The sequence below is a fragment of the Alexandromys fortis genome, unplaced genomic scaffold, assembly GCF_014885135.2.
Source record: "Alexandromys fortis isolate MF-2015 unplaced genomic scaffold, M_Fortis_MF-2015_v1.1 scaffold_253, whole genome shotgun sequence".
Taxonomy (NCBI): Eukaryota; Metazoa; Chordata; class Mammalia; order Rodentia; family Cricetidae; genus Alexandromys; species Alexandromys fortis.
In genome coordinates this window covers 1,328,657-1,346,599 of record NW_026068124.1, presented here as the reverse complement: position 1 = coordinate 1,346,599, position 17,943 = coordinate 1,328,657, and the positions used below count along the sequence as shown (strand labels likewise).

General features: G+C 35.4%; 2 protein-coding genes across 2 annotated transcripts; one reads left to right on the top strand and one right to left on the bottom strand.

Annotated features, from left to right (window-relative positions):
• Window positions 1-700: 700 nt before the first annotated feature.
• Window positions 701-1,642, bottom strand: LOC126490630 (olfactory receptor 145-like). The gene has a single exon (XM_050125702.1). It carries the CDS (start codon window positions 1,640-1,642, stop codon window positions 701-703), a length of 942 nt encoding a protein of 313 aa, XP_049981659.1.
• A 7,579-nt stretch (window positions 1,643-9,221) lies between these two features.
• LOC126490644 (olfactory receptor 145-like) lies at window positions 9,222-17,597 on the top strand. The gene is made up of 2 exons (XM_050125713.1): window positions 9,222-9,277; window positions 16,706-17,597. The coding sequence occupies exons 1-2, from the start codon at window positions 9,222-9,224 to the stop codon at window positions 17,595-17,597; spliced, it is 948 nt and encodes a 315-aa protein (XP_049981670.1).
• The last annotated feature ends 346 nt before the right edge of the window (window positions 17,598-17,943 follow it).

The following is a 17,943-nucleotide window of genomic DNA, read 5'->3' as shown; positions in this document are numbered from 1 at the left end:
AAGAGCAATCAGGGTTTCCTGCCCTGTGGAAAGTCCAAGGACCACCCACCTCCATCCAGGTCTAGTAAGGTGAGCATACAAACTGCCTAGGCTCCCACAAAACCAATAGGTGCAGTAGGATCAAAAACCCATTGCCATTGTTCTTGAGGTCTCAGTAGTCCTCATTGTCCACTATGTTCAGCGAGACTGGAAAAACGTAGTTTTAAAAGATCTCATGATCTTATCATTTCTGAGTATATTATCATCCACTGTTTTGTATATACAAATCTTCATGCTTCCTAGGACTGGAGTGTAACATACTAGTAGATAGCTGCACAAATGTGTTTGTTCAGTTTTCAATACTGAAAAAAGATACATATGATTTTGGATAATTACGAAATAAACAATGTTCTCTATCATAAAAGATGATGGATTAATCATTGTTCACTGTGTTTACTTTTGATATTCCTCTTCATAAATAACTTAATTTGCATAATATTAAATTGCTTTAATTCTACGTTATTCTTGTCAGTTGCTTTTGCTTGTTTTTTGATGTTTTTTGTTTTGGGATTTTGATGTTGTTGTCATTGAAGTTTTTGAAGACAGTGGGTAAAATCCAGAGCCCCACACTTATAAGCACATGCTATCCAAATGAATGACCCTTTAGGTCCTATGTGCTTCATATCCTAAGGTTTGCTTCCACAGCAAATACAGATTCTATTTAGTTAAATGTCCTTTTTCTCAAAGTTTTTCTCAATGCAATGTGGACATCCTTATTCCTTAAACTGTAGATGAAAGGATTCAGCATTGGGCCCAAAATGGTATAGAAAATGGAAGATACTTTATCTTCTTCCCCAGCCACACTAGAAGGCTTAAGATACATAAATATTGAGGCTCCAAAGAAAAGGGAAACAGCTATTACATGGGAGCCACAGGTGCTGAAGGCTTTTGACCTGCCTTCTGCAGAACGAATGCCAATGATGCTGGAAAGGATGAACGTGTAAGAAATAAAGACAGTCACACAGGGCACTATTATATTGATACCCCCAACAATGAAAACCACCAGCTCATTAATGGCAGTATGTGCACAGGAGAGCTTCAGGAGAGGAAGTACATCACACATGTAGTGGTTGATGATGTTGCCGTCACAGAAGCTCAGACTTAGCATGTTACCAGTATGGACTAAGCCTCCAAAGAAACCCATCACATACACACCCACCATCATCGAATGGCAGACCTGATAGGACATGGTGACCTGGTAAAGCAGGGGTTTACAGATGGCAGCATATTTGTCATAAGCCATTGCTGTCAAAATGTAGAATTCATTAATAACAAAGAAGCAGAAGAAAAAGAACTGAGTCATGCACTCTGCATGGGAGATGGTGTTTTGCTTTACAAAACTCACCAGCATCTTGGGGATTATGACCGAGGAGAAGCAAAGATCTGTGAAAGAAAGGTTGAAGAGAAAGTAGTACATGGGGTTGTGCAGGTGAGGGTTCAAAACAATCAGTACACTCAAGCCCAGGTTCCCCACTGTGGAGACCACATAGATTCCCAAGAAGAGAAAGAAGAGAGGTATCTGGAGCTCTGGCTGTTGTGTCAAACCCATGAGGATAAACTCCTTCACTGAAGAGTCATTTGCTGAGGCCATCCCTTGGTTCATAACTGTGAGAACAGGAAGATAATAATATTAAAATGAAATCCCAGCCCTTCCCAAACTATCACTTTAAAATGAAATTAAGAACCAGAATTGAATAATAAAATTCAAGCTCAGACTTCTCTGTGCTTTTGCTTTCTACATTTCATCGGAGTTCATGGAGAAATAAACATAAATGGATGAAAGGCCATTTCTATGAAAAGAATATTAAGGGAAGCAGTGATCCTTTTAGTTTCTGAAACTTCTCTGTTCTTTTTCTATCTTGTAAACCTACCTCTCACTTAAGGTTCAGTGATAATCACAAAAGAGAAGGCACAAGGTGCATCAAGGATTCAAGATGGTTTGGATAAAGAAAAACATACATCCAATTCAGTACTTACCCTTGTGCATGTAGGACTCATCAGTAACCTCACTGACTCTTTTCTTCTCTCACAGATGGGCAAGTACTTATGGCATTGAAGAGCTGTAAAGGTGCATAGCCCCAAACATATATATATATATATATATATAATTTTCTGTTGTTACCACATTTGCCTTTCTGGTGATAAGGGGAATTAATTTTGGACTGACAAAGTCAGAGCCATTGTTTATAGTTATTAAGAAAAGTCATGGCAGTAGATCATTATTTATAGTGGTGACTGTTCCAAGGTTGTCCTCTTTAGCCTAGACGTTGTTCAGTAGCATCTACTGATGTTAAAGAACCAAGTGATTATGACTCAAGAGAGTTTTAGGAGACTGTAATCTTAAGAACCTCATTAAAACTTGAAAAGCTTTTGTTTCCTGGTTGTTTCCCCCAAGATATCAGGTTTTATTGTCATGGTACTTAGGGACTAGTTCAACAGTAATGACATTGACTTTTGGAGGTATATAATTTTTTGTTTTACTGTTTTAAAATATTATACATATATACAATGTGTTTTCATCAAGTTCTGCCAGAGTCCTTCCCCTGACATCCCCCCCAACTTCCTACTACTATCTTCTCACAACTTCACCTTTTCTTTTTATTTTCTTTTTAATTTACTTTGTCTACTCAGCATTGCCAGTATGTTTATGAATTTAAGGATATCTATGTGAGAATAAGGAGCCTCTCCAGGGCCCCATCCTTGAAACTATGTTTCTCCCAGTAGCAACCCACTGACAATAGTTCCAAACTTTGAACTGAAACTTTATAACCATATCATTCCTCAATGCCTGTATTTTGTAATGTTTTATTTTGCGCAGGACTTATGCATACTGTTGCAACCACTTTGAGTTTTTAAGTGAACGTGTTGAGTCTCAATTTTCCTTTTATCATAATTCAGAAGCCTTTTCCACATAAATTTTTAATTTTTACTTGCTTTATGTGGTAAAATGACCCATTCTAAGATAATATCTTTCCTTGCATTAAAATTCTCATAGGGGAAATTCTGGAAGGCAATATGACTAGAATGTAATTAACATTTGGAGTCACACTATCCTCATGTACCTCATGTAATTTCTCTTCAACCACAGTAAATTACTTTTCAGCTTCAGCTGTTAAGTCTCTGGGACTATTTAAATCTTTGTCACCATGTAAGGCTTTGTTAAATGAATTATTAGATCTGGTGTTATCCCAACAGCCATTGATAGATTGGAAATGTATTCTAACAATCTTTGAAAGACTTTTAAGAGTCCACAATGGGTCTCCCTAATTAGTGCCTTTTTTATTCTAATTTTCTACAAACCTATTTTATAACCTAGGTAATTGATGGAATCTCCACTTTGTATTTTTTTTTCAGGTGGAATTTGTAATCCCCATTTAGGAAAAACATTCTTTATTCCTTCAAAAATCTTTCTAAAATATCTATATTTGAATCAGATAACAAAATGTCATCCATGCAATGGTTAATTGTAGGTTTAGGAAATTGTTTTTTATATTATTTCCAATGGCTGACTTACAAAGTATTGGCACAGGGTGAGGCTATTGAGCATTTCCTGTAGAAGGATAGTCCACTTGTGTCTCCTACTAGGCTAAGAATTATTATAAGTAAGGACTGAGGAGGCAATTTTTTTGTTGTTTTTCTTGTAAAGGCAGAGTGAAAAAAACAATCTTTTAAATTAGTAACTATAAGAGGCCATCCTTTTTGTAATAGAGAAGGCAGAGCAATTCCAGACTGCAGAGGGCCCACAGACTGAATAACCTTGTTGACAGCTCTTTGATCTATCGTCATTCTTCATTTACCAGATTTCTTTTTAATAACAAATACAGGAGTATTCCAAGGACTGCTTGATTCTTCAATATGACAAGCATCTAGTTGCTTCTGTATCAGCTGTTCTAAAGCCTGTAGTTTATCTTCTATTAAAAGCCATTCTTTAACCCATATTGGTTTCTGCATTAATCATTTTAAACGTAGGGTTGTTGGTACCTCTAAGGGTTTGCTAGTTGCTTTGTATTCTTGTACAGCCTCAATGGCTAGTGACCTTTTTGTATGGTACCTTATAATATCCTTTCCCAGAAACATGAGTTTCAGTGGTTCCAGAAAACTTAATCTGTGTATTCCATTGCTGGAGTAGTTCTTGACCCCATACATTCACTGTGATTAGCCACATATGGCCTCAGCCTTTTTCTATGTCCTTCTGTCTTATGTATTCAACCCATCTCATGCTTTGTTTCACTTGAGATATGGTTACAATTCCTAGGAAGTGAACATCTGCCTCTTGAGAAGCCAATTTGGATGCCAAGATTCTGGAGAAAATCCATCCATGTCTAGTAATGCCTCAATTACAATGTTATTTATATGCACTGTCAGCTTTGCTCTTTGATCATTTATAGAAGTCTACAAGCTGGGCAGTGATGGTGCGCGCCTTTAATCCCAGCACTTGAGAGGCAGAGGCAGCCGGATCTCTGTGAGTTTGAGGCCAGCCTGGTCTAGAAGAGTTAGCTCCAGGACAGGAACCAAAAAGCTACAGAGAAACACTGTCTCAAAAAATCAAAAAAAAAAAAAAGTCCATCAAATGTTTCCCATTTCCTATTGCAATTTTATTCATTTTTAATGTTTATTTATCATCCAGAACAACATTTTTTTACAGCAAGCAATGAATTTTTTTTAATTTTGTTGTCCTCCACAATGACTGGAAATCACAGGACCAAGTTTTACTTGGAGGCCTGTGAGAGGCACCCCCAATAAATTTCCCAATGTTATCAGGTTGCCTTATCTGTCTTTTATTGATCTGCATTCATTGGTCCAATATTCAAAGATATGTTACTTTGGAGAATAGGATTTGCTTTGTTTCCCCAGGAAGTGTGAAGTGGTGGATTCATTCTTGGTTAAGAAAAATAAGGATTGGTCAAAGAAGAAAATCTCAAAAATACCAATAGGAGCAGATGGCCCAGATGATTCAACATTTAAACCTTTTTTGTTAGTTTTCTCATATTCTATGAGAAAGTCTCACATGTCTGTTTGTGTGTGTGTACATATATTTAGTACTTTGATGATATCAACTCACACTTCTTTTCAAGGTAGCAAATCTACCTCATCCTTCTTTCAAATTACTTTCTTTTTTTATCACCCATTGAGTCAAATCAGTGCTGTTTCTGTCATCATTGGTATAGAGCCATCCAGTAGAGCATGGACATCCTAACAAAACCAGTTTACTAAAAATACTGACTCTCCCTAGGCTAACAACCTTATTAGGTGATATAGGAACAGGAATTATGGAGAGAATGCTCATGAACCAATCCTACTAAATGAGAAAATAATGAGTATTGATAGCTCTTAGTATTAAAAGAGTCAGTTTTCTTTGATGATATGAACCTTGTCAAGTTAAGTCATACTCAAGTGGTTGACCCCATACCCATGAGTATATGTCCAGCTTATATACAACTAGGTGGGTTGTTTAAAAACAAATCAAAACCAGGTGATTGTGGTGAATGCCTTTAATCCCAGCATTTGGGAAGCAGAGGCAGTTGGACCTCTGTGTATTCAAGCCCAGCTTGGTCTACAATGACTAGTTACAAGATAGCCAGGGCTGTTACACAGAGAAACCCTATCTCAAAAAAGAAAAAAATAAAACAAGAACAAAAAATCAAAAATAGGTCATAAAATTGGAAGAGGATAGGAAGATTAGGAATGAATCTAGCTAAGGGAAGAGTCAGGTGATTATGATCAAAGTACATTGTGTGATATTCTCCAAAAGTAATTAAAATGTCATACTAGACAAGAGCCTTTTGTCATAATTGCCGAGTCTGAGAGACTTAGGCAGAGAAGTAAATCAAATAAATACACAAATAACCATAAAAATAAATGCTCATTTAAACAAATCAAACAACTCCATGAAAACTTGGAGCTTAAATACTTGAGCACAAAATGCTAGTAACTTCTTAATGATTTCATAATGTAAGTCCCACCTCATTGAAATAATATTTGTGGTAGTTAGGTGAATAGGTTTTGCAGCATAATTAATTCATTTTATCCTTGGTTAAATCTCAGATCTACCTATTTTGTGTCTTAGTTTCCTCTTTGTAAAATAGAAGCAATAGCAGTAGCATCATGGATTTAAGGGAGTTTTTTTAAGTCCTTAAAAAGTGTCCAGCATACAATAACTCAATAGGTAATAACTGCGATTACTTTTGACATAATAATGTTAAATATAAATGTATTTTATTTATTCAATATGATTCAATATGATTATGCTGTTGTATGTAACATTTTCCATTTAATTTTTGATACATGTCAATAATATAGGTAAAAATATATTAAAAAAGACATGAAATTTTTAAAAGTAACTACTGGCAAAGTAACCTAAAAAGTTCCTGAATTTTGACAATTTTGTCACATCTCTTCTATGTTAATCACTATATAGCAGATAAACTCATCAAATAAGAAAATGCATTGCAAAATTATTGCAAAAGATCGGGAAAAATCATTTTGAAATAAAGAATGCAAGCCCATGGATTGTCTTGGAAAGAAATGGGTGATCTTGGCCTTAAGTAAATTAGTAGACAGAGCAAGGTCTTATGTTGATAAAGGCAATGGACATTGTGATGAATACAATTACTCTGTGGATACCTACAAAGAATGATTTCATACAAGAGACATTACATGGTAGAAGCAAAGGGGATACTGTGGGAAACTTGGAGCACTATAGGAATATAAAAAGAGGAAAAAATAAAAGATAGGTAATCAAAATGATGAATAAAAAATTAAAGGGTAACAGCAGACAAGTGGAAACAGACCTAAAAGTCTCAAACCTAGATAAAGCAGTTAGTAAGACTCTGCATGGTTCTCTTAGCAACAAGTTTTAATTCTTATTCCTGAGGCTATAAATGAGGATTCAACATGGATACCAAAACTCAGAAGATATAAGTTCAAATAAATGATAAATAGGAAAGAATATGGAAATACTAAGTGCTCAGATTTGATCAGTAGGTTGAATACATTGAGAATAAACACAATAATATCACAAGAATGAGATTACAAAACTCTTCACCCAGGAAAACATGAGGCATGATACTTTAGTCACCAAGGTCATCCTGACCTTCTGTTGTTCATCAAAATTCTTCCCTGGAGTAGGCACATATAATCCATGATAAGTCATCATCTTGAAGTGTTTCTAGCTGATCAGTGTGATGGTAATTAACAGTGTGCTATGAGCAGATTTTTCTTTTTCTTTTATTTTAATCTGTCAGAACACAGTCATCAAATGTCATTTTTAAAAACAATTTCTCAGGGAGTCTAGAATTTTTTCTCTCTCACTAACTGTCTTTATACTTTTTCTCATAGTCATAGCCCCTCAACTTGTCTACAGGTGAACAATATATGTCATTTTATAATACTTTAGCCTTTAAATATGTGTAATATATTGTCTAAATAAAAATGTATATACATGAACATGTATGTTCTTTTGCTTAGCCTCTTACACAGCAATCACCCATTTTTCATAACAATTTTTCCTCTTCATCAAGATTGTTCCTGCCTCTAAAACTCTATTCAGCATTTCCCTCTGCTTAGATACTCTGTGAACAGCCCCACAATCAGTCAGATCCTGAGGATGATTCCCTCCCACCAGCCAAGTCAAGAAAAAACAGTTACTCTCAGCACAATTACATTTTCTCAAGACATTGTGTATCATTTGTCTGATATAAACTTACAGACACAGAAATGGTTTATTTAATCACCTGAATAATCTACATGTTTCTGAGATCACAAGCATCTTTAACTTTCTTCATTGCTTTATTCTTGATATTTGACCAAAGCCTACATAACTTGTCTAAAATAGAAAACATGCTCATTCTATTTTTGCCACTACAATAAAGTCAATTATTGTATAACAGTAAAATTACTAAAGAGAAAGAACAGACTGCTAGTAAATTAAGATTATATCATTTATGTGAAGAAAATACAGAATTATTCTATCCAGGATTAGTTTTTATGGGTCTGGGGTCACTCAGAGATTTACAGGTATGACCAATTATACATTTATTTATAGCAAAGAAGAGTCTTTTATTAAGACTAAATAAACAAATTCAGAAAGAACTTTCAGAACATGAGAAGGTCATTTCACTAAATAACAAAGCACAAGATTGGTGAAATCTATGAAAAAAATTAAATAAAATAGCAGAAAGTAGGAAAAAAAGGAAATACCCATTGCAGATTTTGCTATTTAAGATAAAAAGAAATCCAGCAACTGCTCAAATGAATCTTAATTTTTTCTGAAAATCCAAAATTACTAAGGGACCAAAAATTCCTTAGGGCAAACGTGAAATATTCTCTATAGTACAGGCTTTCCTTGGTGTCCCATGGTGATAAGGACTTGGTTATTCATTAAAATAGGTTCTTTATTAATTTTTATTTTTTTTTTTTTGGTTTGTTTTTGTTTTGATTATTTGTTATTGTGTACAGGAGAAATAATAGCTTTGGCAAAGGCCTGTGATTTTTGTAGATACAGTTTATGGGACCCTTTTGGCCAACATGTTAACATGATATAACCCATTCATGGCATTGGAGGTTTTAGTTAGTACCATAAAATGTCTTGCTGGGTTTTGTCTCCCCCTAAATGGTGACTTCTTTTAATTAGGAAACTCCTACAATAGAAGCATTTCACAAAATGAAAGGCTTTTCAAAAAGCCTTCAGTGTTAGTTGTCTCTTTGCTTAAAGTTGTCTACCATGACCTCAGGCTCTTACAAACCTTTAGTGTTAGTTGTCCTGTATTCTCTAAGAATGTCATACAAATACACACACACACACACACACACACACATATATATATATATATATTGATTTGATTAAATTAACTCCTATTTCTTCATTCTTCTTCAGATCTTCTTGCAGCTCAGGTAACTTGTCCTCCTCTCAACCTGGGTCCTCCTTTAATAATATACTGACTCTAATCAGTGCTGTCTGTGTCAATATGGGTGCAAAGCCACCAACTGATACATGGGCATCCTAGAAATGCTTCTTCCCTAAAAATACTGACTCTGCCTAGCCTAGCAGCCTTATTGGGTGATATAGAAACATGGAATATGAAGATAAGAGGGACTCATAAACCCATACCACTAACCAAGGAACTATTGTTAGGAGAAAGCTCCTAGTGGAGAGTCAGTTTTCTTTGGCTGTCAGGTTAATCATGCCCAAGGGTCGACCCCACACCCATAAGTATATGTCTAGCACATATAAGACTAGGTGAGTTGTTTAAAAACAAAACAAAGATAGGAAATGAAATTGGGAGAGGATAGGAAGATAAGGAATGGATCTGGATAAGGGAGGATTTAGCTGAATATGATGAAAGTACATTGTCTGATATTCTAAAAAAATGAATTAAAATATTATATTAAAATAGAACCTGAAATATGCTTAAATATATTGTATGAAATATCTTTGTAAGAAGACTTTTCGGTCAAACCCTAATCTAGACTTTATGACTAAATTCTTTCAACGTTTATACCTACAATGTGCATGTAGATAAACATGGAGTGACTGTAGACAGTTTCTAAGATTGCACTTTTACAACAGAACTGTCTCATCTCATCTTTTCATTCATTTGCATTAGTTCATGTCACCCAGATTTAATGACAGGAAACTATATTAAGTGGTAACACCTCACTAAGGCATAGAGAACTTCATGTTTCTTTCACTACTGACTGCTTACAAGCCTGGCATTTTCAGTGATGATTTAACACAGAAAGTTTCATATTGCACTATATTTCTAACTATAAGATACCTTAACTAAGCCGGGCAGTGGTGGCACATGCCTTTAATCACAGCACTTGGGAGGCAGAGGCAGGCGGATCTCTGCGAGTTCGAGACCAGCCTGGTCTACAAGAGCTAGTTCCAGGACAAGCTCCAAAACCACAGAGAAACCCTGTCTCGAAAAACCAAAAAAAAAAAAAAAAAAGAATACCTTAACTAAATTATATGTCTCGGTATGCTCCTTAAATGTTTGAATATAAATCTAAAATAAGTACAAGCCTTAGTTTTAAAGCACTAAATTTAATTAACAACAGATTAGACAATGTACAAAAATTGAGTACATTTATTATTAAAGGAAAACAACAAAAAGAAGCTGTCCAATGAAACATAGAGAAAATGGGAAAAAGAGACTGAATAAAGCTTCTGAGATTCTTCAGTCACATTCTTGATAGATAGGAGCATGTGCAATTAGGAACAATTAAGACATACAACTAAGACCATTTATGTAAAAGACAAGTCCTACACAATGAAGCCCTAAAGAATTCAATATTTTTCTATAACAAATTTGACTATCTAATCTACATAAAACCATTTTTAGCAAGTATTTGGAGATAAATAATTTATAACTTTCCCCAAAAGAGTTGAAACAAACAAATATGATGCATTGATTTATTTTATGACCTGGTTTGCTTGACATAGATGTTTACATTATTCACCTAACTATAAGGAACTGCTTTATATTCAGTATTAAAATAAAAATATTGACATGTTCATTCTGTACTACACAAATGTGAATTATTAAATTTCATAAATATGCTTTCCAGAGTGATCAGTTTTTTCATACTTAATAGACAATATTCTCAAATAAAGTATATTCACAATTTCTAAATTTATATAATTGTTTCTAGTCATAATATGTTCTATCAGGTGTACAGGTGAAACAGCTATTTGAAAAATCTTTATTTGTTAATTATTCACACCTTAATTTCCTTTAAACACCAATAAGAAAGAAAATACACATTCAAATGCGATAGCTTTTCAATTTTGATTTTTTGTTGACAAAAAATTGTGTACACGTATGAAGTGAAATGGAACAGGGGATATTAAACAGTGATTAAGTTGGTCCATTTAACATGTCTATCATCCCACATTCTCACCATTTCTTCATGAAGACATCTCAAGTCTATTCTTTTAACCATTTTGAGCTACAAATTATTGACTTTCCTTAAACCATGTTCCTTGTACCTGAAACCTTGAACAGCTTAATCCCCTTGTCCTCTTCTCAACACATCCACAACTTCTAAATGTTAAACTTCAGTCAACTGACTTGTCAACACTGGAAGCATCACCATGACCAATTGTCCTCCCAGAACAGGGCCAGCTTGTGAATTGATTATTCTTTATCAGTCTGTGCAGCCTGCATATGAGTGTCAAAACATGCAAGTGTCACACATGTGAGTGGCTCACATTTTAAGTTTGATTTAGTACCAGGATTTATAAACATAATGCAATATAACTCATCCTCTGTCTTTGTGAAAGCATTTGTTTACTTATTAAAATCTGTCATTCATAGAAAATTCAATTGAGAAATGGCTAATCAAGGCCTTGTGTCATATGTAGGCAAAAGAATTGAAGAAATCCATAAGCACTCAGGCTGTGCTTGAGGAATAAAATTTTAATCACATTACAATACTGAAATAAATATTCAAACAAATATAAATGCTTAAGTCTCTGTTGAATGCAATGAGTTTATTGAGATCCTATTAAATTTTTTAACAGCATTATTTTCTTCTAAGCATATTGTTATAAACTAGTGTCTCAGAATTTTACATACATTACATCTTCATATGAAAACAAAAGCTATAAATGATAAACTACTGGCTTGATGAAGACATACCCAAGAAACAACTTCCCTGAATGCATTTGGAATAGGAATAGACTGTAGACAATGTATATTTGTAACATATACAACTATAAAATTTTGAGAACTTAAATTTTCTGTGATTTTGATCATGCTTCTTTCAGTACTCCAAAATATGATATAATTACTAATAAGGATGCAAGAATATAGAAAGTGTGATATGGCTCACGTGTTCACAAAAACTTAACCCAAATTTCTTTGTATCACCATCCAATAAAAATGAGAGACACAGATCGCAACTGTACAAAGTGGACCAAAATGTGAGTAATCAGTCCCCCAGCTGGACAGCCCAGTTTATAGGTCCTAGGCCCCTGGGGAAAGATTTCTGAGCCCATCTCCTACCTGACTCATCCACACTAGCTGGTCAACAGGCAAGCCTTCTGTAGGCAGCCTGCTCCAGCACCTTTCCCCCATCAAACTCTGATATCTACAAGTATAACTCTGCCCTCAAATGCATCCATCCCCAGAGATCTCAGCATCTTCCTGAGACACAGAAAGCAAAACACGGAGTAGACCAAGAACGGCTTCCTGAGAAACAGACAACAACTACAAGAATCGATCTAAAAGAAAATCACTGAGACACAGATACCAACTACAAGGATTGAAACAAGGATCAAAGGCACTGCCTGCACCAACTGGAAGAAGAGATGAATAGGTGTCAATGCAAGATTACATTCAACAACCTAAAGAGCAATATGACAACACCAAAACCTAGTGGTCTTACAACAGGAAGACCAGAACATTCCAGAGAAGCAGGGATCATTCAACATATGAAAATCTGTCAATGTAATCCATCATATAAGTAAACTGAAATAAACAATATAATTATCTCAGTAGATGCTGAAAAGACCTTTAACAAAATCCAATGCCCCTTCATTAAAAAGTCTTGGAGAGATCAGGGATACAAGGAATATATATTAACATAATTAAAGTAATATAAATCAAACTGACATCCAATATCAAATTAAATGAAAAGAAACTCAAAGTGATTTCACTAAAATCAGAAAAAAAGACAAGACTGTCCATGTTCTCCATATCTATTCTATATAGTACTTGAAGTTCTAGTCAGAGCAATAAGACAAAAAAAAAGGAGATCAAGGGGATACAAATTGGAAAATAGCCAGGCGGTGGTGGCGCACGCCTTTAATCCTAGCACTTGGGAGGCAGAGGTAGGCGGATCTCTGTGAGTTTGAGACCAGCCTGGTCTACAAGAGCTTTTCCAGGACAGGCTCCAAAACCACAGAGAAACCCTGTCTCGAAAAACCAAAAAAAAAAAAAAAATAACAAATTGGAAAGTAATAAGTCAAACTTGCACCATTTGCAGATAATATGATAGTGTACATAAGTGACCCTAAAAATTCTATCAAAGTATTTCTACAACTCATAAAGACATTCAGTAATGTGGCAGAATACCAGACCAACTCAAAAAATTCAGTATCCTTCCTATATACAAATTATAAAAAAATTGAGAAAGAAATCAGAGAAACATCACCCTTAACAATAGCCACAAATAACATAAAATACCTTGGGTTATCACAAACAAAAGGAGTGAAAAAAATCTGTAAGTCAAGAACATTAAGTCTTTTTAGAAAGAAATTGAAGAAGATCAGAAAATGGAAAGATTTCCCATGCTTTTGGATAGGTAGGATCAATATAGTCAAAATGGGAATCATACCAAAAGCAATCCACAAATTCATTACAATCACCATCAAAATTCCATCACAATTCTTCACAGACCTCAAAAAGAACAATATCCAATTTCATATGGAAAAAAAAAAAAAACAGGAGAGCTGAAACAATCCTGTAAAATAAAGGTACCTCTGGAGGTGTCACCATCCCTGACTTCAAGCTCTACTATAGTGCTATAGAAATAAAAACAGCTTGAAAATGACATAAAAGGGGACAGGTGAAACAATGGAATCTAATTGATGACCCTCATATTAGTCCACATACCTATGAACACCTGATTTTTGACAAAGAAGCTAAAATTATACAGTGGGAAAAAGGAAGCATTTTCAACAAATAGTACTGGGAAAACTGAATGTCAACATATTGAAGAATGAAAATAGATCCATATATATCCCCACGCACAAAACTCAAATCCAAATGTATTAAAGACCTCAACATAAATCCAGGCACACTAAATTTCACAGAAGAGAAAGTGGGCACTGGAGACCATTATCTACATATAACACCTGTAGCACTGACTCTGAAAACAACAATTAATAAATGGAACTTCCTGAAACTGAGAAGTTTTTGAAAGGCAAAGGACACAATCAATAAGACAAAATGGAATCCTACAGAATGGGAAAAGACCAACCCCATATCTGACAGAGGACTAATCTCCAAAACATTTTAAAAACTCAAATAATTAGATATCAAAATACAAAATAATTCAATTTCTTCATTAGCAATCCTTTTTAGTTTTACTTTTAAGATTTTCATATATTTTTTGATCATATCCTTTCTCTTCCCTAACTCCTCCAAGTCTTTCCATTAATGCCTATCCATCAGACATGTTTTTCTCTATTTAACATAAAATAAAACTAACAATGAGCAAAAAAACCTGGAGCTTAATTTGTGTTTGTCAACTATACCAAAGAATGAAGATTTATTTCCCTGATAGAAATATTTTTTTCCTGAAAGTATTTGAATGTGTAACTAAGAATTTGTTTCTTAATCTAATGTTCTATTCTACTAATGTGTTTTGGTACCAAGAAATTTATTGGACCCAAGGAAAAGACAAAGGGCAAAAATATGAGATCGACAGATACTGAAGGCTTTTCATCTTGTGTGGATTTGAAGTTTAGAATGTTGGCAAGGATGAAAACATAGAAAATAAAAATGGTCAAGCTGAGGACTATGATGTTAATACCCACATCTCTGGTAACTACAGCCTCATTGATATAGCTGCTGTAGAAAGAAAGTTGGGGGAGGGGCAGAAGGTCAAACAAGTAATGGTTGATGACTTTGGCATTGTAGTAGGTCAGTGTGAGCATAAAGGTTTTGTGGGCAGAGGCTCTAGCTTCTCATAGTCAGGAAGCTAGAAAAGAAGAAACCTGAGAGGATATGGTCACTTAATAAGCCATTTGTCTGCAGACACCTACATGTAATCATAGGCCACTGAGGACAACATGTAGTGTTCAAAGATGACCAAAAAAAGTGACAGAGAACCAGTATGCATCAGGCATCTTACATACAAAATAGCACTATTCTCAGAGACAAAGTTTATCAGCAGTTTTTGACTGGAGACAGAAATATATCAGAGATCAATGAAGGACAGATTGATTAAATTCAAATCTCACACTGGAATACAGGCCATTAGTAGAGTGCCCTGCTGTATTTCCTTGTCACATCAACTAGATCCTGTCTACTTGCCAATGTTCAGTCCCTCTGACCCTCTGACCCTTACAGTCGGTATTCCCCATCTTTCAAGAAGATGCCTGTACCTTGGGGTGAGGGAGTGTGATGTAGATGTTCCGTTTACATCTTAGTGTTTGTTCTCCTTCACTAACCTCTTCACCCTACCCTCACATTCTTGTAACTATCAAGCAAAAATGTACTTACTATGTAACCAATGGTTTCTACCAACTCAGAGGCAAAAATTTTCAGCAGATGGCATCTGAGGGCTATAAGAGAGAAGTTCCTTCCCCCTTTTTCCCCTGTTATGACTCTGCTAATATTTTCAAGGTGCATTGATTTGTGACTTTTATTAGTTCTGTTACTATAAAAGCCTCCATAAAATTCTTACAACATTGCAGGCATGACGTTTGGAGGAGCCTGAATCCATGTTTCAAACTATTGTCATTCCAAAATAAATGATATCTTTGAAGTGACATATGTTTTTGCATTGAGACCGGTCATCATTTAACTTCCAAACTTGCCCTATATCCTAGATCGTTTTAAAATTCAAAAGAAAAAATAGGTCAGAATACCACCAAGTGGACATATATGTACATTTTCAGGACTTCTAAATGATTTAATGAACTCAATTTTAACATGCTTTTAAAATCTCACTAAACTGTTCACCTTCTCTCGATTTTAGCTAACTTGAAATCATTAAACTTGGATATTATAAAGGTGAACAATGTAGTACGTATTCCCTCACTTTGATGTATTATAAATATCATGATATTTGGTGGGGTTATGATGATGGTGACTGCTTGAGTAACTTTTCATAGACTTTTCCCCAAAACACTCTTCAATTGAGCCTGCAGATTGCTCTGGGGTGAATGAACAGGGCATAAGATTGACATCTCCACCTTCCCACAGTCTATGTCCTCTGTTCTCTTAACTTTGGATAAGATTGCTCCTATTAAATTTCACACAGAGACATACTAGACAGTCAGAGAAAGGCACTTAAATAATTAAAACTGATATATAAAAGGGGTGCTCTATAAAAATGTATAGAAGAATGAATAAGTGAACATTCTTTTCCAGTTCTCTAAGGATGCATACTGGATATTCTTCACAAAATTTTCCCAAAAGGCAAAGAAATATAAGATACAAAGATTCTTATTTATAGACAAAAAGGTAGAGAGTGATGGCAGTCATAAAAAATGTTCAGGCACAGCCACCACATAGAGCCCATCAAAGATAGTTCCATGTTAGAGTTATGAACATCAGAAGAAAGAAAATAAAAAGCTATTGTTCTCATCTATGAATTTCACCATGATCTTCTGAATAATACAAAGAGTACAAGGTGTCTCTTCACATACAATAGTTGCATAGACTGAGATCAGAGAAAAAATAATTGTAACAGTGCAGTATGATGAGGTCTTAAATGACAAAATCTAGATTCTGTTCCTTCTGTAGTGCCATTGGGATTCAGTAAAATGTTTTATACATTTGTAGCGCTAAACTGAAACATCTACAGTACTTAAAAAGATATATATAGCCTGAGAATACTAGAGAAAATGAGTAGGAAGAGCAAGAAAGAAGTAGCATGAGTTTCAGAGGGAATAACAGCAGTTGGAACAGAAGAAACGGTGAGAAACAAGGAAGTATAGGATAGCAGCNCAGCCAGAGCTCCAGCTGCCTCTCTTCTTCCTCTTCTTGGCAATCTATGTGGTCTCCATGGTGGGGAACCTGGGCTTGATTGTTCTGATTATTTTGAACCCTCACCTGCACACCCCCATGTACTACTTTCTCTTCAACCTTTCCTTCACAGATCTCTGCTACTCTTCTGTTGTAACTCCCAAAATGCTGGTGAGTTTTGTGAAGCTGAACATCATCTCCCATGCAGAGTGCATGACTCAGATCTTTTTCTTCTGTTTCTTTTGTATTGACGAATGCTACATTTTGGCAGCCATGGCCTATGACAGATACGCTGCCATATGTAAGCCCCTGCTCTACCACACCACCATGTCCCATAAGGTCTGCCTCTTGATGATGGTGGGCGTGTATATGATGGGGTCTCTTGAAGCCATGACCCATACTGGTAGCATATTAAGTCTGACCTTTTGTGATGGCAACATTATCAATCACTACCTGTGTGACATGCCTCCTCTCCTGAAGCTCTCCTGCACAGATACTGCTATCAATGAGCTGGTGGTTTTCATTGTTGTGGGTTTTAATGTCATAGTGCCCAGCCTGACTATCTTTATTTCTTACACCTTGATCCTTTCCAACATCCTTGGCATCCGTTCTGCAGAGGGTAGGTCAAAAGCCTTCAGCACCTGTGGCTCCCATGTTGTAGCTGTTTCTCTTTTCTTTGGAGCTATAGCCTTCATGTATCTTAAACCTTCTAATGTGTCTGGTGATGATGATAAAGTATCTACCGTTTTTTACACTGTTGTGAGTCCAATGCTAAACCCTTTCATCTACAGTTTAAGGAATAAGGATGTCCACATTGCACTGAGAAATACTTTGAGGAAAAGAATATTTACTTAAGTAGAATCTACATTTGTTATGAAAGAAAAAAATCTTAGGATATGTGAGGTTTACAACTAGGGAGAGAAAAAGTAGTGTAGAAAAGTAGCCCATTTTCTGAGCATTTGCTTACACGCAGCATTTCTGTATTGAACCCATAGTCTGGTGTGGGAGATACTTCTGTCTATGTTTTGCTTTTAATAAATAAAGAAACTGCTTTGGCCTTTAGCAAGGCAGAACTTAGCTAGGTGGGGGAAAACTAAACCAAATGCTGGGATAAAGAAGGCAGAGCCAGAAAGAAGACATGTAGAACCACCAGAGACAGATGCCAGAATTTTACCCCAAAAGCCATAGCCTCATGGCAATA